Raw genomic sequence first — 20,208 nt, 5'->3', positions numbered from 1 at the left:
TCATGGGGTCGCAAAGAGTCGAACATGACTGAGCGACTGATCTGATCTGATGCTGGAACAGAAAAAGTAATTGGTGGAAAATGGTGATCCAAATAAAGGCTGTGGTTTAGTATATAATGTAGTACCAGCATTGATTTCTTAATTTTCACAAATGTACTGTGGTTATGTTGGATGTTACACAAGGTGGAGGTGAGGGAAGGTATGTGGGAGCTCTCTGTACCTTTTTTGTGATTTTTCAGTAATGCTAAAGATATTCCAGAATGAAAGTTTCTATTTTAAAATGCTTTACTGTTCTCCAGCCTCAAATACTCTTATAATGTGTTGTTATTGTTTAGTCATTGAGTCGTGTCCAACTCTTTTGCGACCCCATGGACTGTAGCTTGCCAGGCTCCACTGACCATGGAATTCTTCAGCCAAGAATACTGGAGTTGGTTGCAGTTTCCTTCTCTAGGAGATTTTCCTGACCCAGGGATCAAACCTGAGTCCCCTGCCTTAGCAGGCAGATTCTTTACCACTGAGCCACCAGGAAAGCCCCTTATAATGTGTAGGTAAAAGATTTATGAGAGTAACAGTTTTTTTCCCTACCTCTTTTTTGAAAATCCCAGCTTGGTGGGGTCTGGTATCTCATTTAGGGATGTAATTTTTACTATTTTTGACACTCAGCTGCAGACTGCTATTTAAATTTCCTGTTATGTTCATATATGCTAACAAATATCTCTATGGTGATGTACAAGAAACTAAAACCTAATGGCCTGTGGACAAATGTACTTCAGTGGCTCAAGGAGAAGAAAGAGCAATTTCTTACGGTTTATTCTGATATACTTCTGGAATCTGAGCCATGTCAATGTATCACATCTGTAAAATTTTTAATTTAAAAAAATGGCTTGGTTGTATTACTCTTGAATCAATATTTGATGACTCAGGAACTGTTTTTCTACTCTTGTGCCTCCTGAGAAAGATCCTTCTGTATGTTCTATGTTGAGATTCATTGGGTGTTTTGAAGCCATTTTTCCTTCATAATGCTGTAATGTCATTTGCATTTGGGTTCCCTGCCGGGGTCCTGCCCCGGCTGATCCAGGGTATTCGAAGCAGGGACGGCGTCGGCGACCTATTTATTTAAATATTTTATCAAAGATATAAAGAGTAATAGAATAAGGATAGCTCAGTAGGAAAATTCAGTGGAGAAAAGAGGCTGAGTAGCTTGGTTTACACGGGAGACCAAAAAAACTTCAAGACAAGAAGTTTGCACCACTTACGTAGGCCGCAGGCGTCCTTCCGTTCTCCCGAAGGAGAGGAGACACTGAGGCCTCCCCGGTCGGATCTTAGAAGCCCAGGCATAATTAGTAAGCATGGTGGGTTCCGCGCTCCAGATGGAGACTCAGCCAGAGTGAAAGAGAGAGAGACATGGGGAGACCAGTATTTCGAGAAACTGATCCCAATTCTTTATTTTCCATGGTCTACTTTTATACACTGAGATGTTATGCAAAAGTCACGTGAGGTCAGCAGTCCTGACTTTTATCAAAGTCAGGTGCTTCATACAAATATATACAGAGGTCTTAGGGGTGTTACATCATCTTCTGGCCAGGGGGGCCTGCTGACAATTTATGACCCTCTCCTTGTGACAACGGTCAGTCAACCAGGACACTTATTTCTCCAGGGGTGATTATTCTTAAAACAGACACCACCCAAATAGAGTTACATTCCTATAGGGTGAGGGTGTAGTGGGTTTTAGTTAAGGAAAGAATTTACTTAGCCTAAGGTATAACGTGATTAATATCAAAGGTTAATACTTATTTCTTCTATATATTCATTAATGTGTGTAAGGGCAGGGGATGTGGAGACTTAGCAACAAACATTGGCTCAACAAATGAAAAACCCTTCACCAATACAATTTCTAATCAGCCCATTATACTTATACTAATAGTTTTCTAACTTTTCTAAGGAACCTGTTTTTAGAAGGTTTAAAGCATCTCATGTCTCTCATGGTTGGGAGGCTGTGAGCAATCACATGTGGCCGGACAAGCCTGTCAGGCAGGCTAGAGAACCTTCAGAGGAGTTTGTAGGTTAAAACACTCTTATCACGCCCAGGAATTATTATTAACTGGAGCTCTAGGTTAACTCCTTCTCCGAAAGAGGTCGTGGGGTACAGCCCCCCTTAAAGTCAGAGATATAGGTGAGAGCACAAAGTAGTAAAATAGGCAGGCTCTGGTAATGGGGGTAGATGCTCGAGGAGTTCCAGGGGGACTCCTGAGGCTCGATCCCGCCTTTGCGTATGTCAAGCCTCCTTCCTCATGACCTTTGTCACGGGCGGAGTACCTCACTCTGGCCCCCAACAGTTCCCCTTGCTTCATCTTCACACATTTCACAAAATATTCGGTAACTGCCTAATACTTTAGCAATTTGTCAGATAATTAGGGACTTCATGGGTTGGGATTATTTCCACTCTTTGGGGCCCACAGAAGGAAAGAAGAGCGCGATGCTGTGAAGGTATTTGTGGGTACATTAAATTCATTAGGAGGAACATTCCTGGGCATTTTTCCATTTCAGGAAGGGCTCTAAAAGAGGTCAGCTTTCTCATCTACCTAAGACAGGTACCACCCACAGTTTCACTCATATATTTATCACTCATTTCTAAAGCACTCATTCTGTTCATAACAAAACTCTCAAGCTTTATATGTCTTCATAAAGAGGATAGAAATAAAGCTTGTGGTTTCATTAGTACACCTTCTGACTGAGCCAGTCTTTAGCTGTAAAAGTTCCCTAAAGAAATGTGATTCTTGTGTTGGAGTTGGTTGTTGTTATCCAGGAAGGGCCAAGATATGAGACTCAGCAATGTCACTCCCCGAGTTTAGGCTTTGGGTGTCTGTGGGTCCCTATAATCAGTTTCCCAGCCAGGCATTAGCTAAACACTGACAGCACAGATGCTTGGCTTTGTAAGGTGTACATTGCAAACAGGGCTTTAACCTTCTTTTTATTACTTTAGATCTTATACATTTTGGTTGCTGAGAATTTTAAATAAGTATCTTTTTTAAGATAAATGAAATCAACATCTTTGCCACTTATTCTATCTTTTCTTTTTAGCAAGTCTTTTCCCTTGTTTAATCGATGCATCCCTCAAACTCCTGAGTGTTATTCTCTGTTTGCATCTGTTCTGATCAATGATGTGGACTCCCTCCATCGAATTCTAAGTGGAATAATGTCAGGAAGAGACACAGTCCTCGGCCTCTGTATCCTCGCCTTTGGTAATTTTTCATTAATTTTTCTTCAGTGACTATTTATACCAAAATTTCTAGCACTTATGTGTGCTGTACAATGAAAAACTTCACTTCATGTCTTTTCTTTGTAGATATTGTCAGTGTTTCAAGTTCAAGTGGGGGAGGGGTAGTAAGACTGGGAAAAGGCCAGCTGATCCTGCCTAGAGGCCTCACTAGGTGGAGGTTGCCTTAGACATTGATGATGTTCCAGGGTCTGCTCCTCAGCTCTGCCTGAAGATGGATGTGCAGAGCACATTGCCACTTTGTGAACTGGCCATGGAAAGTGCCAGAAATGCATGTCCAGCAAGTGTGGACATTCTGTAGCGCCTCTTCCTGCAGGCAAGCCAGGTCAGAGCCTACTGAGGAGGAGAAGGAGGGTGTGTCCATTATGTTAGCGCCAGAGGACACTGAGCCGGTGGACCCAGCTCCTCCTAGGAACAGGCTTGCTGGGTTGCAGGCAGGTCAAGGCTTTGCGCCGGATCCTGCCTTTTCCGGGTCTTTCTGGAAGCAGCCACTTCTCCACTCCTGATGGTTTAACTTCCCTTTTGCTATTTTAGCTTGATGAGTCCTTTTAGGAGTCAGCCTTCTCTTTGAATGAGTTAATACTCTCTGTTGCTCTAGGCAATAGTAGTTAGTGGCCTGTTATTTACCCCTGTCGTTTACAATGGCTGCCTCCCAACCTTGGAAGGTTGAAAGAAGCTCTTTGATCATCCATTAACATCATGTTTCCAGTCTATAAATTGAGGTTTCCATAATTTCATTACCCAAAGGTTACTAATTCCTGAGTGCTTGGGGATGCTTAACTAGCCACCATTGTGTAACTTCCAGACTTCTTATGACCCACATGCGCCAGGCATTGTGCTTATTGTTAACTCTTTAAACTTCATCAGAATCCTGTCACCATTTGTATGAGAGGAAACTGAGGCCTAGAGAGGTCTGAGGCTTGACCAAGGTTACACATCTAGTGGAGGTGGCAGAGCTGGGACTCGGCCCAGATCTGTCTGATTTCAAACCCATGATCTTAATCACTACACTGAAATACCTATATGTAATCTTGAATTCTGGTTCGGAAACAAAGTAAAATAGTATCTATAAATTCACTGAAGTTCCCTGGTGACTCTGATGGTAAAGAATCTGCCTGCAATACAGGAGACCCAGGTTTAATCCCTGGGTTGGGAGGATACCCTGGAGAAGTATTTTTGCCTGGGAAATCCCATGGACAGAGGAGCCTGGTGGGCTACAGTCCATAGGTCACAGAGTCAGACAGAACTGAGTGGCTAACAGTTTCATTTTCAATAAATTCATAAGCTTAAAAAACCCCAAAGTGGAAACAGATATGCAAAATTTTATACATATATCTTATCATATAATTATCTTAAATTTTTCATTTTTAAAGGCATTCATCTTTCATATTTAGTGAGGATATCTGAGAACACAAAATTAGAACTCTTAAGTTATGAAATCAAAAGAGTTAATTTTAATAAAAAAATTTTAGATGTTTCATTTGGACATAAAAGAAAAAAAGAGTTTAGGGTATTTGGGAATAATACCTGCTTTGAAAACATTTTTATAATTCAAGAAGCATGCTAGCGCTTTCAGGACATGGCTTACTGTCACAGGCTGAACTTGTACATGCTTCAGAGGGTGGCCTGGGTATGTCTTGTTTTTCTGTTTGATAGAGGTCCAAGATATTTTGAGATTGAAGAAAGTCCTCAGCCTTCACTCTTTCAGAAGGTTTAGTCATTCCAGCCCCATCGTCATCACCTTCATGCCTTGATTGTCGTTAGAATTTGTATGTTTTGCTTAATTTTCTAGCCTTGTCTTTGGCCATGATGTTCACCTTCCGCTTCATCACCACCCTTCTGGTTCACATTTTCATTGCACTGATTGTTTTGGGATTGTTGTGTAAGTATTTCCACTTGATTGGTTTCTTCTTGATCAAATGAAAAACCTTTCTGTTACATGTAGAACTTAAAAGCTGGCATTTTTGAGCTACATGGGATCTTAGAGAAGCTCTTGTCCATCCCCCTCATTTTATGTAAGAGGAAATACAGGCCCAAAGAGGACAGGGAGGACTGCAGGACTGCTTCTGTCTCACAGCTAACAGCAAAGTTCCTGCCTGGCCTGCCATCTCTTCTGCACTCTCAGATGAGCCAGCCCAGTGAGTGATACTGGTTTTATCCATTATAAGCCAATTCTAGTGCCTGTTGCTAAGTTGCTTCAGTCATGTCCAACTCTGTGTGACCCCAGAGATGGCAGCCCACCAGGCTCCCCTGTCCCTGGGATTCTCCAGGCAAGAACACTGGAGTGGGTTGCCAGTGCCTGTTGGAAGCCCTTTAAAGAATTTTTTCTGAATTTTCATATCCCCCATTGGCACGTAGGGGCCCATATTGCCCTGCAAAGGCTCAGGCCAGTCTGAAGAGACACAGCCCTTGAGCTGGGCAGGGTACCAGAGACATGTCCCATGCCCACTGTTTTCCTTTTCAGTGCTGCACCCTGGGTCCATCCAGTTGTCAGGGAAGAAGATCTGAGGGACAGGCGCAGGCAGGAAGATCAAGGCAGCAGTATAGTATCCTGGTATAGGATATTTTAATTTTTATTAATTGGTATGACCAAATAAATACTTGGCATGACCATAGTGTTTCATCTTCTGAACAATCAGTTCTGTCCTCAGCACCTCCCAGCCCTGCAGCTCACAGGTGCCCCGTGTGCCTGTGCTGGAGGACATGCAGGACGGCTTGTGAGGGATGCCCTTTCCCACCTACAAGTGGTAAAGATGCCCTCCCTGAAGCCACTGTGGAGGTGGTGCAGGTGTCACCAGGTCCCTAAATGTAGAGCATTTGTGATGTTAGGACATCTGCCAGTTTTGTAGGTGTCAAGCCAGTATCCATATAGTCAAAGGTATGGTCATTCCAGTACAGATGTGAGAGTTGAGCCATAAGGAAGGCTGAGTGCCAAAGAATGGATGCTTTTGAATTATGATGCTGGAGAAGACTCTTGAAAGTCCCTTGGACAGCAAGGAGATCAAACCAGTCAGTCCTAAAGGAAATTCACTCTGACTATTCTTTATAAAGACTGATGCTAAAATTGAAACTCAATATTTTTGCCACCTGATATGAAGAGCCAACTCATTGGGAAAAGACCCTAATGCTGGGAAAGACTGAAGGCAAAAGGAGAAGGGGGCAACAGAGGATGAGATGTTTAGATAGCATCACAGACTCAGTGGACATGAATTTGAGCAAACTCCTTTGAGATAGTGGAAGCCAGAGGAACCTGGCATGCTGAAGTTAATGGGGTCACAAAGAGTCGGACATGACTTGGCAATGGAACAAGAGCAAGGCCGATATCCAGGCTCCTCTGGAGTTGTCACCCGCAGAGCTGGTTTGGAAATTTTAGCCTTTGGACTCTAATGTTCCTCTCACCATCCTGTCTGTAAGGTTTCCTCCAATGCTCACACCCAGCCCCACCTGTGGGCTAGGCTCACAGGACACACCTGTGTTTTGGAGTCACCTTCCTACATCTCCCAGAGATCCACAGCCACCCTAGGCCTGGCAGCTCCTCGATGGACCGCCATGGCCCTGCCTAGCTGCTTCAGAGGGTTGGTCATTGCCTGTAAAGCCCAAGGGATTTGGGACCCACTGCCTGAGCAGGGCCACCCAGTGTCAGGGGGCAGGGTGGTTACCTCGTGGCATGTGTGCTGAGTTCCACTGCTGTTTTGCTTTCCAGTTGTCTGCAGTGTCTTATGGTGGCTGTACTATGACTATACCAATGACCTCAGCATAGAACTGGACACAGAAAGGGAAAATATGAAGTGTCTGCTGGGATTTGCTATTGTATCTACAGTAATCACGGTAAGAAGCACTCTTCCAGCAGTAGATCAGGTAGCCTGCCAGAACTCTGAAGTCCAAACAGTTGCATTTTAACCCCAAACAATGAGCATTTGTTTTTTTTTTCACTGCAGAAAAGTGCGTACGTAGTAATGTAGTGACTGTACATACACATTTAGTGCCTTCACATTTCATTTGAGATACCTGTGTAGGAATGCAATGCAGCCTCAAAAAGTGAAGAAACAATCTTACCTCTTTCCAAGTCATTTCTGCCATCTCAGCAGTTGACTCGTTACCCTTGCTGATCCGTCACCCTTGCTATAGCAGGACCGCTTTCACCCCAGGCAGCTGTAGGGTGAACACTACCGTGTGGAGAGGGAGCAGACTTGTAACAGTTCCTACTTCCTGGTTTGAGAAGAGCCCCACCACCTCCTCCAGCCAGTGGACGCTTTGCTCCCAAAGGCATGACAGCTCCCACTGCCCTTGAACACAGAGAGCCCTTTGTCTCCAAACCTGCCGGCCACTAGGTTCATCTGGTTTGCAGGGAGTCTGCTGCCTCCCCAGTGAATTCTCTGGCTGAGAGCGGGCAAACAGAATATTGAGCCTGGAGATATAGGTTGTTGGGGGAGGATGGTTGGCAACTGAGAATCATTCAGGCCACTTCCTGGATGCCGATCGTGGTGCTGACATCACAGGCCTGGACAGGCCCTGGGGTTGGCTTCAGGCGGCCCATGGGCATCCTTTAGTGTGTTGCTTCCTAAGCGTTATGTCATGGAGGCATGACGGGGCGGGGGGGGGGGGGTTTCACATGCCCATTAAATGTTTCAGCAACTCAGTTCTCATAAGAGCCTCAAACTCTCTCACTGACTCAGCTCTCTCCTTTAAGGAAATACTTGAGTTCTCACATATGACACAGGCCTCACATTTTCTCTTCTCTAGGGAAGGAAATGGCAACCCACTCCAGTGTTCTTGCCAGGAGAATCCCAGGGACAGGGGAGCCTGGTGGGCTGCCGTCTATGGGGTCGCATAGAGTCAGACACGACTGAAGCGACTTAGCAGCAGCAGCAGCAGGGAGGTGTCAGGTTTGTGTTCCTCACATGAACTGCATCTCAGGGAGCAAGTATCCGATACAGCAAAGCTCCTGGTTTGTCCTGGGTCCAGGCCCATGGCTGAGCCGGGGCCTGGACAGGAGGCTGGAGAAGAAAGGGCTCCCACACCCCAGGCCAGGTGCTGGGCTGTCGGGCACAAGAGGCAGGGAGAAGCAGGGCTGGGAGCCAGGGGCGCTCACCTCCTTCCACTTCCCCCATGACCATTATCCTTCCCAGCCCTCCATAGGGCTCCCTTTGTCTTCTCACACTGAACCATCAGTGGCCGTCAGATGCCAGGTCAGGGGATTCTCTTCATTGAGTGTAAGGATAGAGAAAGGGGAGGCTGCGAGAGGAGAGGGAGGAACCGCACCACAGCTCACACACCATTCATTGACACGTGTGTCACTGCTACTTCATTTCTGCCAGGTACCAGTTTCTGGTGAGCTTGTTCTGATAAGATCCCTAGGACTCTCTGTCACCATCACCATTTCTGAGCACCTGTTTTGCACAGGGCCCTGCCCTAGACAATGGAGCTGGCCAGAAAAAACACACAGCCAGCACACACCCCACCATGAGATGAACTACAAAGCCAGCAAGGCCATGACGTGATGCACAGGGCAAGATTCCCGCTGTGAGGGGAGCTGCCTAGGAATATCATTTCAGTGGTTTCAATATACCCAGTAGCAGCAAGAAGAAAAGGGGATGAATGGCATTGGCTGCCCACCTCAGGGTGTCAGCCTAGGGCCGCAGGCTGAGATGCAGCAGTTTGCAGCCTAGAGCCCAGAAAGGGGAGTAGAGGCTTGACACCTGTGGTGACTCAGCTCTGCTGCCCACCCCACACCCCAGCACTGTCCCCAGTGGGTAACGCTGATCTCCCTGAGACTAGGGAATAATGGGATAGTTAACTCTTCAGTTCTGGTCAGTACCCTCGTGGTGTACTTTGAACATGAGGAGAGCCTTTTATATACACACACACATATTTAAGTTGAAAAGCACACACATATTAAATACACACATTTTAGCATTCCATTCAGGAGCTACCAGCCACTCAGGAGATCCAAGTTTATTTGCCTAAAGATTCTATCATTTTGCTTCATTAAAATTTTTAGTAAAAAACGAAGTCCCTCTTCCTTGTTGATTGTGCTAGGCATTGAGGACACAGAAATGGAAATTCCTACTCAGCTTTCACAAGTCTCACGTCTCCTCCAGGCATCTCTCCCTGGGTCCTCAGGCCAGTCCCCACAGCTGGGTCACAGCTGGGCCCTTCAGGCCCCGGGAGCAGTTTTGCACATTTTATCCCTCTGTCCCTTGACTTCCCTCCACTTGACTATGAGATCCACATGGGCAGCAACACCCGAGTCCAGCGGGAAGAAGAATGGCATCTTGGGCTCCGGGAGTGGTGTGCTGGGTCACGTGGACAAGAGAGGAGCCTGTAGGATGTTCCCTTGTTAGGAAGGGACCAGACAGGGGAGGTCCTGATTTGCGGTGGTGATGATTTCAGTCTTTATCCAGGAGCTCTGGGGAAAGGTCGAAGGATTCTGATCTGGGAGATGACATCCTTGACTGCACGTTTTACAAAGATCCCTTTAGCTTGTGTTGGAGCAGGGATGAGGTCAGGAGTAGGGGGTTAAGGGAATTAAAAGCAGAAGGTAATGAGGAGGTTATTAGGGGTCTAGGAGAGAGAAGATGAGATTTGAGCTGTGGCATCAACGTGGGGAGGAGAGAATAGACTGGGAGCTCTGCCAGCAAACTGAGATTGTGCTATGGCTGTCGCTTTGCCAGCCTTTGACAGTAAGGGATGGCCCTGCCCTCAAGAAGCTTGACGTCAAGTAATGTGCCACGCAGGCAATAAACATCCACAGCAGAGGGTGCTGAGTGCTACAGTAGGGGAGGATGGAAGCCCGCAAGAGAGGAACCTAACTTTTTCTTGGAGAGTGCAGAAAAATTAGGACTGCTGGAGTAGGGAATATGGGGGAAATAGATTTTTGTGTGAAGATGATGGAGTCAGTTCTGGACACGTTGAGTTTGGCACACTGGAGGATGCCCACTGCCTGGTCAGTAACTGATGTGCTTACTCATCCATCATGTAGAGAAAGGTGAGGTTGGAGATTTTTGTTTTAAATTGACAGCATTGCATAGCTTGTAGGATCTTAGTTCCCTGATCAGGGATTGAACCTGTGCCCTCTGCAGTGGGGGCATGGTGTTCTAACCAGGGAACTCCCTGGAGGTTTTTATTTGAAAGTTTCAAGCATCTAAGAAGGATGCTATAACCACAAAAGAGCAGGAAGGACTACCCAAAAGATCCCAAGGAGCAGCAACTGACGAAGAAGGAGACCCAAAGGAAAGAGCGTTGTTCTGTGGTCCCTTGCCCTTCTGCAGTCCTTCAGCATTCTCTGGCATGTGAGGTGCTATTGGGAAAAAGAAATAGTTCCCTGATGCCAAAGGACCTTATTCTCTCTCTATCTGACCAGACTGCAAGCTCATTTAGGGCAGAGGCTCTATCGTGTCCACTGTTGTAGCAGCAGAATCTAGCATGAATATCAGCACATAGTAGATGCTCAATTAGTACTTGAGAACATGTCTATTCCATTATAATAAAAGTAGGAAGAACTGTTTGCTGAGATGTCAGTAAAATATTAGGGTTTAAGTTCGTCTCAGTTCTTCATTATTTTGAATAATTTAACCCCTTTTTCATCAGGCAGTTCTACTCATCTTGATTTATGTCCTCAGAAAGAGGATCAAATTGACAGTTGAACTTCTCCAAGTCACCAATAAAGCCATCAGCAGCTCTCCCTTCCTGCTGTTCCAGCCGCTGTGGACGTTTGCCATCCTCATTTTCTTCTGGGTCCTCTGGGTGGCTGTGCTCCTGAGCCTGGGGACTGCAGGTAAGGGCCGTGGGGATGGGGTCCACGATGCTGGAGTCAGGCACAGAGGCCCCAGCATTCTGGAACCACTGGCCTGTTTTTGTAGGGACCAGACTTCCCATGCAGCTCAAGGCCTCTGGTGGCAGCCGTGATGGTGTTTGAGGCTCTGTCATGGGGAGATGCAGGAAATTCTTTTCCCTCTACTGTATCAATATGTGAAAAAAAAAGACCCTTCTGAAATGTTGTTGCTATCTCAGAAGAACCAGTTTAACAGGAGTGCACACAGACCTCTGCATTGCCTTGCTCCTGAGAAGACAAGGCTGTTTCATTTGGGGGCAGCCGTGCACAGTTTAAAAATAAAAGGTTCTGTTACCAAGAAAAGATGAAAGAACAGAAATCATGAGACAGTTGGAAGTCTCAACTGGGGCAACATTGAACAATCACGTTCTAGCTCATTTCCTCGACGCAGTCTTAGTCCTGGTCGGATAGGAAGGCAGTGGCCTCGGTACCTGCAGGAAAGTGAACGCTTGTTGAAAATTTCCTGAATTCTGAGCTCTGTACTAGGTGCTTCCTTGTGTTCTCTTCTTTAAGCTTCGCAACCCCCTTTTTATGCCAGTGTTGTTATGTTCGAGTTATAGGCAAGAACATTGAGGTTCTAGTAAGTAATTTGCTGAAGGCCATCCAGCTAGCTGACACCAGCGCTCTAGAACAGCTCTAGCTCTAGAACCTGAGCTCTTTCCACTGCCTCACATGTCCCTGTGTCTCAGATACGGGGCTAGGAAATCAAACTAGGCCTCCTGAGCTTTGTCCGTTCAAGTCGAAGCAGTGTTGTGACCACAGAGACTGGCTGGCAGATGTGGGCTACGCCCATACTGTGGTGTTTGTAGCCTGTGACTAGAGGGCAACATGGCAGGCTAGGGGCTGAAGCCAGAGCGGGCTGGGAGTGAGGTGTGGCAGGGGGTGGCAGGACTTGACGCCCTGGGTGGTAGACTGTGGTGCTGAGCCCTCGTCCTCCAGAACCACAGGGACGAGGTGGGGCCTTGGGAAGCATGACTTGGGACCAGGGAGGGACCTTCCTCCTCCAGCCTCCAGGGCACAGTTGCCCACTCTTCTGTCATTACGGGCTGTGAGTCTGGGTGGAGGGAATTGTCTCTGTGGTTTGGAGCAGGACACATTCTTTAGTTCTTTCTTTAATGCACAAATGTTAGGTGAGGGCTGTGGGGCAGGGTCCTGGCAAGGCACTGGGGAAGAGAGGTGGCCTCTGCCCACAGTGAGGATGGCAAAGGTAGAGGAACATCACTAGAGGAGAAATTCGGGGAGCTGTGAGAGTACCATGGCGAGGCTCCAGCCGACTTTGTGAGACAGGGAAGGCTTCTCAGAGGATGGGCTGGAAATCACCAGATGATCAGAAAGTACAGAAAGAAGCAAAGGGGTTTAGTGCGGTCGTGTCCAAGCATAGGAGAGAACCTGGTCATAGAGGACAGGCGAGAGCTGGTCCTGAGAGTTGGGGGCCCAGTCGGAAAGGAACATGCCCCAAGGCCAATTCTGGCAGGGGGTGACTTGATCTGCTAGCAGGGTGCCCCTCCAGTTCTCCTTCTTAGGCCCCAGTTGGGTCCAAGGCCTGGGAAGCATTAAACAGCCTGGGCCCCAGGGCTGAGAAGAGGGTGGGGACAGTGGGCTGCTCTGTAGGGTAGAAGGCAGCATGTTGGAAAGTTATGTATTAAAGCATGGCCATTTTGGAAGGAGATAAATGAGCAAAAGTGAGATGAATTGAAGAGCAGGAGGGACTTCCCTGGTGGTCTAGTGGCTAAGACTCTGCTCCCAAGGCAGGGGCCAGGGTTTAATCCCTAGTTGGGGAGCTAGACCCCACATGACCACAACCAAGAGTTTGCGTGCTGTAGTTACAAGATCCCTCAACCAAGACCAGACCAAATAAATAAAAATAAATATGAAGGGCAAGAAAGGAAACTGGGTGCCCAGGACGTGCTGCAGGAATCTGTGAGCAGGTAGATACCAGGCTTCCAGGAGGCCTGGTGTTGACAGAGCTCCTGCCTTCCCTCCTCCCCAGGGTTGGGCAGCATAGAAACCAGGCCACCTGCCTCTCCTTTCCACTCACCTGTGGGCCAGCGTGGTACACAGAGGTCCCTTTGTCTTCAAAGGCCTTTTCATGCAGTGCCAGGATGACAAGCCCCAGGCCTGGGCGGGTCATCTGCTGCTGTTTGGATCCTCAGCAGATGCCCATGTGATAGGCGGGTGAGGGACGCCCGCACAGCACCTGTCTCATTTCACTTTCCCTCAGCAGATACCCAGGTGGGGGGTGGTGAGGGACGCCCGCGCAGCACCTGTCTCATCTCATGTCCCCTCAGGCAGTCACAGAGCCCTCAGCCCCTTCTCCAGTCTCCGCCCAAGGTCCCCAGTGTTGTGGGGGTGTCCTCAGTGGTACCTACTATGAGATTTTTATTGTGTCACATGACTGAATAGTTAATACTTTATTGTGTAAAACAGAAAAAATGCATAAAAAGTCAACTTAGGTTGATAAGTTTTTGCCATTTTTTGCTGAGCTGTTTATCTAGTGACTGTTAATAAGTCCCTTAACTAGTTGACAAACTTGGGCTTGTTTGGGGATTCCTTCAGTGGAGCAGAAGAAATGACAGGCCCCCCAGAAATGACAGTAATTAGTCAGTTGGGACTTGTATGCTACCAGCAATGTGACAGTGATTACTAGAATCCAGTGGAAGAAGTAGCTACAGGAACACAGTAATAGTAGGTGCGGTTGGCAGGTTGAAAAGAGCCCAGATGACCTGATGACCCTCAGTTATTATTAGGTGGTCAGGAAGCCTCAGAGTTGAAACAGTAGAAGAAAGGGGCCTGTTTGGGCTGGGGGTGGCTTTCTCTCCCAGTGGTACTACAGTCAGAAGAGATCTGTCATCACAGGAATGTGCCTAGCGTGCTGAAAGGCAAAGGACTGCTTGGAAAGGAAGAAGCAGGGTCAGCTAGAGGGACTCCCATCAAGGGACCTGGGATCTAGGCTGGCTCTGGCCTTCCTTGAATGTTAATCTGGGCTTCCTTTTTCCCATTTTTGCAGTAGATAAATTGTGCTTTCCCCAGGCTGCCTCATAAAGAAGTTAGGAGGCTGAGATGGGACCCGAGCTTTGCTTTGCAAATAGGGGGCTTGTATGTGTTTCTTATATTAGGAACTAATGTCAACCAAGGAATGTCTAGTACTAACTTCAGGTTTGTGGTTTGTTCTCTGCCTGGCATATTTGAGAACACAGTCTAAAAGAAAACTGTCCTCTTTTTAGGTTATCAGAGATCTAGAAGATAATTGAAGTTATTTCACAAAAGCTTCCTAGTAGCCCAGCCCTGTCCTAGGAACAGGGGGAAGAGGGGTAGCTCTGGAGAGATTTGAAACAGCTCCTGCTTTTCCGAAGTTTATGTACCCGTGGGGAAGTGTGAAGGGAGACAGCCTCCATGAACATCTAGTTGTCTTTGCACATGCTGTGATCTTAGTCTAGAATCTTCTCCCCTTCCTAAGCCTCACCCCAACTTTCTGCCCATCACTGCTTGGAAAACGAGTCATTATTCAAGATTTGTTTTGAGTAATATATTTCTCGGAACTATCCCTGGCGGCTCAGACAGTAAAGAATCTGCCTGCAATGCAGGAGACCTGGGTTCAATACCTGGGTCAGAAAGATCCCCTGGAGAAGGAAATGGCAACCCACTGCAGTATTCTTGCCTGGATAATTCCATGGACAGAGAAGCCTGGTGGGCTACAGTCCATGGGGTTGTAAAGAGTCAGACATGACTGAGCGATTAATACTTTCACTTTCAATATATTTCTTGGAAACTCTCTTATAAATTGCCTAAGCATACCGAGCTATTTCTTCTTTTTTTTTCCTTACATTTTGTATATGCTTCATTCTTTTAAGAACTATTCATTGAATGCCTGTTGGGAACTAGAGATACAGCAGTGAACCAGACACAGGGAATGGGGAAAGGAGCATAAATGTGTTATGTCAGGCGATGACAAAGCCTCTAAACAATCACACAAGATAATGACTTGTGTGCTGTCCCCCCTCAGGAGAATGAACATCTGGAGGGCAGGGACTGTGTCTTTTTCTTTCTGTCTCTAAGGTCCGTGCACAGCCCTCGAGTGAGTTCAGCGTGTGCTGAGTCAGGGAGTGAATTCACATCCATGTTGTATTGAGTGTGATGTATACACAGAAAGACCTAGGTAAGCTCCAGGCATGATGGCCATGCGATTTTCTTCTCTTTTTCCCTGATCCCTGTGCTGTCAGAGCAGAAGCTGAGCCAGTGGGAGGCACAGGCAGGCTGGGTGTCAGCAGGACACCAAGCCAGTTGGCTGGAAGAGGCCAAGTGCACAGAATGTGGTAGAACATCGGACTGTTTTAAGTTGGGCCTGCATCATTTGGGAGATTATCCCAATCAGCTGCACTGCCTTCCTTGAGAAACTGCCATTCACACTAATCATTAGTAACATGTCAGTCTTTCAAACTGCTTTAAAACTTGCTTGTAATACCCAAATTTACAGCTAGCTGCATGATGCATTTCCTCCAGGTTATGACGATGATCTCTAGGAAGACTTCCTGAAAGTTGTCTCACATCTCTTTGATTGGATGTATTATTTGAGGAAGATTGGTTCATTCATTCAAGCAGTCGTTCATTGAACAAGTATTTATTGAACATTTACTATATCAGATCCTGTTATAGATGCTGGAGATACAGCTTTTCTTCCAGTTTGAAGGCTACAGGGAGATAAGCATTAAATAAAATGAGTAAGTGAATTTTATAGCATATTCAAATTTGATAGGTGGTAAGGAAAAAAATAGAGCAGAGAAGAATAATAAATGCTTGTGTTGTACTGTGTGTGCTCAGTCATGTCTGACTCTTTTGCAACCCCATGGACTGTAGCCTGCCAGGCTCCTTTGTCCATGGAATTTTCCAGGCAAAAATACTAGCGTGGGTTGCCATTTCCTACTCCAGAAGAAATGCTTAAGGAGCCCCAAGTAACCTGTTCTACTTTTTGCCGTAACACTTATCAGATTAACTTATCATAACACTTTAAATCAGATTCGAGACAAGTTTACCTTCAAGCCCCTAAAGCTTAAACTTCAGGGTCTTTCATTTGCAAGGACTCTTGCAAGGTTCAGTACCTAACTACCTAACTTTGTATTCTTCGTCTTATCAAGGGACCCTCAAACTGTGTAAAATTCAGACATCTTAAATGTATTCTAGCATTTATTATATTTCCATAGTATATTTTTAAAACAATGCTTGAGGAGGGGGCTCCAATTTTTAATTTAATGATTGGGGAAGGCCTTATTGAGAAGATAATTGTGAGCAAGGATTTGAAGGAGGTGAGGGCGGAGCCCTGAGACTATGTGAAGGAAGGGGAAGTGTTCTAGGCAAAGGGGCCAGCAAAGGCAGCGGCTCTGGGGACACAGGAGGGCCGCTCCCCAGAGTAGGGTGGTTGAGGGGGAGCATGGTTCAGGCTGGGGTCACAGGGTCAGATACTGGGCCTCCTGGGCCATTACAGAACTTTGTTTCTGAGACAGGAAGTCATTGCAGCATTTTAAGCAGCAGAGTGGCATGGTCTGACTCACATTTTCATGGCAGTGATTCAAGGAGGAGGTGTTAGTGACTTAGAACAGGGTTGTAATGGTGGAAATGCCGTGACATACAGGTTCTGTGTCTATTTTGAAGAATTTCCTAATATTACATTAAGGATGTGAAAGAGGAGTTGGGGATGACACGGAGGTTTTTTAGCTTGAGCAACTGGAAGATGAGATGGCCATCAGCTGAGACAGGACAGGACTTTGAGTGGAACATCTTCCAGGAAGAGCAAAAATTCATTTTTAGTTGTGTTTATTGAAATATCTTTTAGACATCCAGGTGGACATGTCAGGCAGGGAGTTAATGGTTTGAGTCTGAAGTTTCTGGAGAGGCCCAGCTAGAGGTCTACATTTGGGAATTGGGGAATACATGAATAGTATTTAAAGCCATGAGATTTGAATGAGTGCAGATAGAAAAGAAATCCAAGGACTGTGCTTTGGGCCATGTAAATGTTAAGAGGTCTTGGAGATGAGGAAGAAAAAGGAAAGGAAATTGAAAGGGAGCAACCAATGAGCAGGAGAATAGTGTGCTGAACGGAACTGGGGTGAAATGTTGAATGTGTCATAAGCTGCTGATCAGGTAAGAGCTAAGGATTGACCATTGAAGTTAGCAGCACGGAAGTGAAACAGAAGCGTTTCAGAGCAGTGTGGGGGAGTGGATCACAATTAGAGCGGGTTTAAGAGAAAGAGAAAAAGAATTGGAAAGAGTAAGAGACAACCTCGAGAAATTTGGCTGTGAAGAGGAACAGAGAAGTAGGAAGGAAGCTGGAGGAGTAAAGGGAGTTCAAAAGTAGGGGGTTTTAAGATAGGAAATTATTAAAAATGATTCAGTAAAGAAGAATATTTTAAGGAAGCAAGAAAGAGAGGGAAATTTTCTGAAGTGGTATCTTCAAGCAGATGAGAAAGGGGATCTAGTGCAGGGGCTCCCCTTAGAACCACGGACACTTTATCGTATTAAGGTGGAGTGTCCAGTTATGGACACATGCAGCTGAGGGGTAGAGATGGGGTAGATGCTCCCAGAGACTTTCCCATGGCTTCAGTTTTCTCAGAGAAACCAAAAATGAGGTCACTGACTGAGCATGAGGATAGGAAAAAAACTCTTAGACAATTGGAGGAGCAATTATAAACAGTCCAGAAGAAGGGGAGGCGAATAAACTAATGTAGCAGCATGTGAGTTCCTGATATTCACTCTGACTGTATCTTCTTTCTGATTTTTTTTGCTTGCCTTATTTCATTTTTTTCCCGTAACAGCTGACGTCCAGCATAAATCTAGAATGCTGAATAAATATTTCTTCACTTCACAACTGAAATCATATCTACTTATACCTCAATTACAGCTAAGCAACTGCCTGTTTAATCCTTATAACAGCTATACGTATGGCATTTAGAGCCACGAGACTGGTTGGAATCAACAAGGAAATGAAAAGTAGGTATTAGTATCTTCAGATTTTAAAAGGCCCTGCAACCTCATAACCTGCCTGAGGTTGTTCAGCCGTTAGGAGACAGAAGAGATATATGAATTTCAGTCTGTGTGACTCAGACTCTGTAACCCCTGCTCCGAGTTCATCTTGTCTTCCCTATTCATGTTTACAGTTAGAGAACGGAGGCCCAAGTGGCTTATCACAAATGTCAAGGCCGAGATTGGACCAGGCCTTCATCCTGTTCAGTGCCCTTTTCACTACCATTCCAGATCAAATCTCATCTTGGGATCCAGTTCCCTAGCATCTGTTAGCTACACGTGGTGGTAACAGTATTGTAATGTGTTAGTGTTAATAACAAAGCAACTGATACTTTGATGAGAGGCTCTTGCCTGCACTAACCTAGCTATCCAGGAGAGGGCAGTCGTGTGTGCATAAACACATCTGCCCCACCCACAGTCGTGTTCTAAGCTTCTCCCTGAAGCCAGAGCTCCTTCACAGATTCTTCACAGAACGTTTGCTTAAAGCTGTGGTTATCAAGCAGCAGTTTGTTTACAGACATTTGGGTTGTCCTAACTGGAGGAGGGGAGGGAAGATGCTTCTGGCATCTAAGGGGTAGAGGCCAAGAAAGCTGCTTAATGTCCTGCAATGCATAGGGCAACTCCCCCACTTTGCACCCCTAACACTCATGTGATCCAAAATGCCAATTGCTATGTTGAGAGGTTGAAAAACCCTGCCCTAAAGGAAAGTCTGTAAATAGCCTGGTTATTACTGAACCAGAAGAATAAATAGTTGATGGTTTCAGTAAAGATGGTCAAAAACAGTCAAGTGGTCAGTGAATAGTATCTGTACCCATTGTGCTTCTTTGAGGAATGCCAGCAGTGTGGTGGCCTGTATGGGTCCTGATGTATCCCTTTTAGCCATCCTCCACGTGCTGACTGCTGCCATCGGTGTGCCAAGCTGGGGTGTGTGTGAATGTGCCATTGGCAGCCCCAGGGAGACACAATCCCTCCTTAGCACCCAAGGCCTTTGTATTTACTTGCCTTTTGTCTGTTGAGGAAATCATCTCTCCTCTTCTTTGGAAACTTCATCCATCCCCAAATCACGTGTGATATGGTAGTCCTGTGCTTGCAAACGCCAGTGTGTCCCCGTCACTGGTGACCCCATGCTTGTTGACTGGCCCCATCACTTCTGCTGTTCCAGAAGCGGCTCTCCAAGTCTCCACTCAACTGATCTACATACGTGTGCCTGTCAGTCATGAGGGGCCGCCTCCTTTGGGACTGGGAATGCTTTTCTAAAACACATCCATTTTGGAAATGCGTAAGCATTTATTAGCGCCTTACCTGAAATAGAGATTGCCTCCAAGCCAGAATGAATCCAGTGTTCAATAAAATATTAACTTCTGTCTGAACCAAGCTGATCTAGTATTTCTCACAATGTGACTCTTGTTCGGCAGAACACAAAGCAGGAGTTACTAAGAGCAGCCTTCGTCTGTGGAATCAGTTTCTTCTACAGCATGATTATCTTTCCCACCTCCTTTGCCCAGACCCTATTGTGAATGTCTAAAGACACGAATTGTGAACCTGAGAGCAATTTATAGCTATGAAAGGAAATATTAGTATGAAACTCTCTTTAAATGTTCTTCAAGTTGTAGGTTTTGCCAGAGACTAAAGTGCATCTTCTTTCTTGCAGTTTGTTTAAAATATCCAGCAGGGAACTTCCTTGGTGGCCCAGTGTTTAAGACTGCCTTCCAGTGCCGGGGTATGGGTTCAATCCCTGACTGGGGAGCTAAGATCCCATATGCCTCACAGCCAAAAACCCAAAGCGTAAAACAGAAGCAATATTGGAACAAATTCAATAAAGGTTTTTTAAATGGTCCATATAAAAAAATCTAATAATAATAAAATGAAACAGAGCAGAGAACATCTAGAAATCAAGTATAATTGCGGAACTGAAATTTGGTACGGAATTGAGTTGAACTGCAGAGCCAGTTCAAGGGCTTCTTTAGATGAGAGCAAATAAAGCGGGACATAGTCAGTGACTGGCAGAGCATTGCTGGGGTGATCGCACTGGCCTCAGTTTAATATAATATTGTGCTCCTGAAATTTAAGTAATAATCGTCAT

At 45.9% G+C, this 20,208-nt stretch overlaps 1 protein-coding gene across 4 annotated transcripts in view; it reads left to right on the top strand.

The window, feature by feature from the left end:
- The window catches only part of SLC44A3 (solute carrier family 44 member 3), an 86,516-nt gene that overhangs the window by 23,932 nt on the left and 42,376 nt on the right, over positions 1-20,208 (top strand). For all 4 annotated transcript variants that reach the window (XM_061411135.1, XM_061411134.1, XM_061411136.1 and 1 more), the window contains exons 6-9: positions 3,082-3,242; positions 5,070-5,159; positions 6,981-7,105; positions 10,868-11,054. In XM_061411135.1, coding sequence (XP_061267119.1) covers positions 3,082-3,242; positions 5,070-5,159; positions 6,981-7,105; positions 10,868-11,054 — 563 coding nt within the window. The remainder of the gene's footprint in view (positions 1-3,081; positions 3,243-5,069; positions 5,160-6,980; positions 7,106-10,867; positions 11,055-20,208) is intronic.

Source organism: Bos javanicus, chromosome 3 (genome assembly GCF_032452875.1).
Source record: "Bos javanicus breed banteng chromosome 3, ARS-OSU_banteng_1.0, whole genome shotgun sequence".
NCBI lineage: Eukaryota > Metazoa > Chordata > Mammalia > Artiodactyla > Bovidae > Bos > Bos javanicus.
Note: the sequence above shows the minus strand (reverse complement) of the source record. Positions and strands in the feature narration are given on the sequence as shown.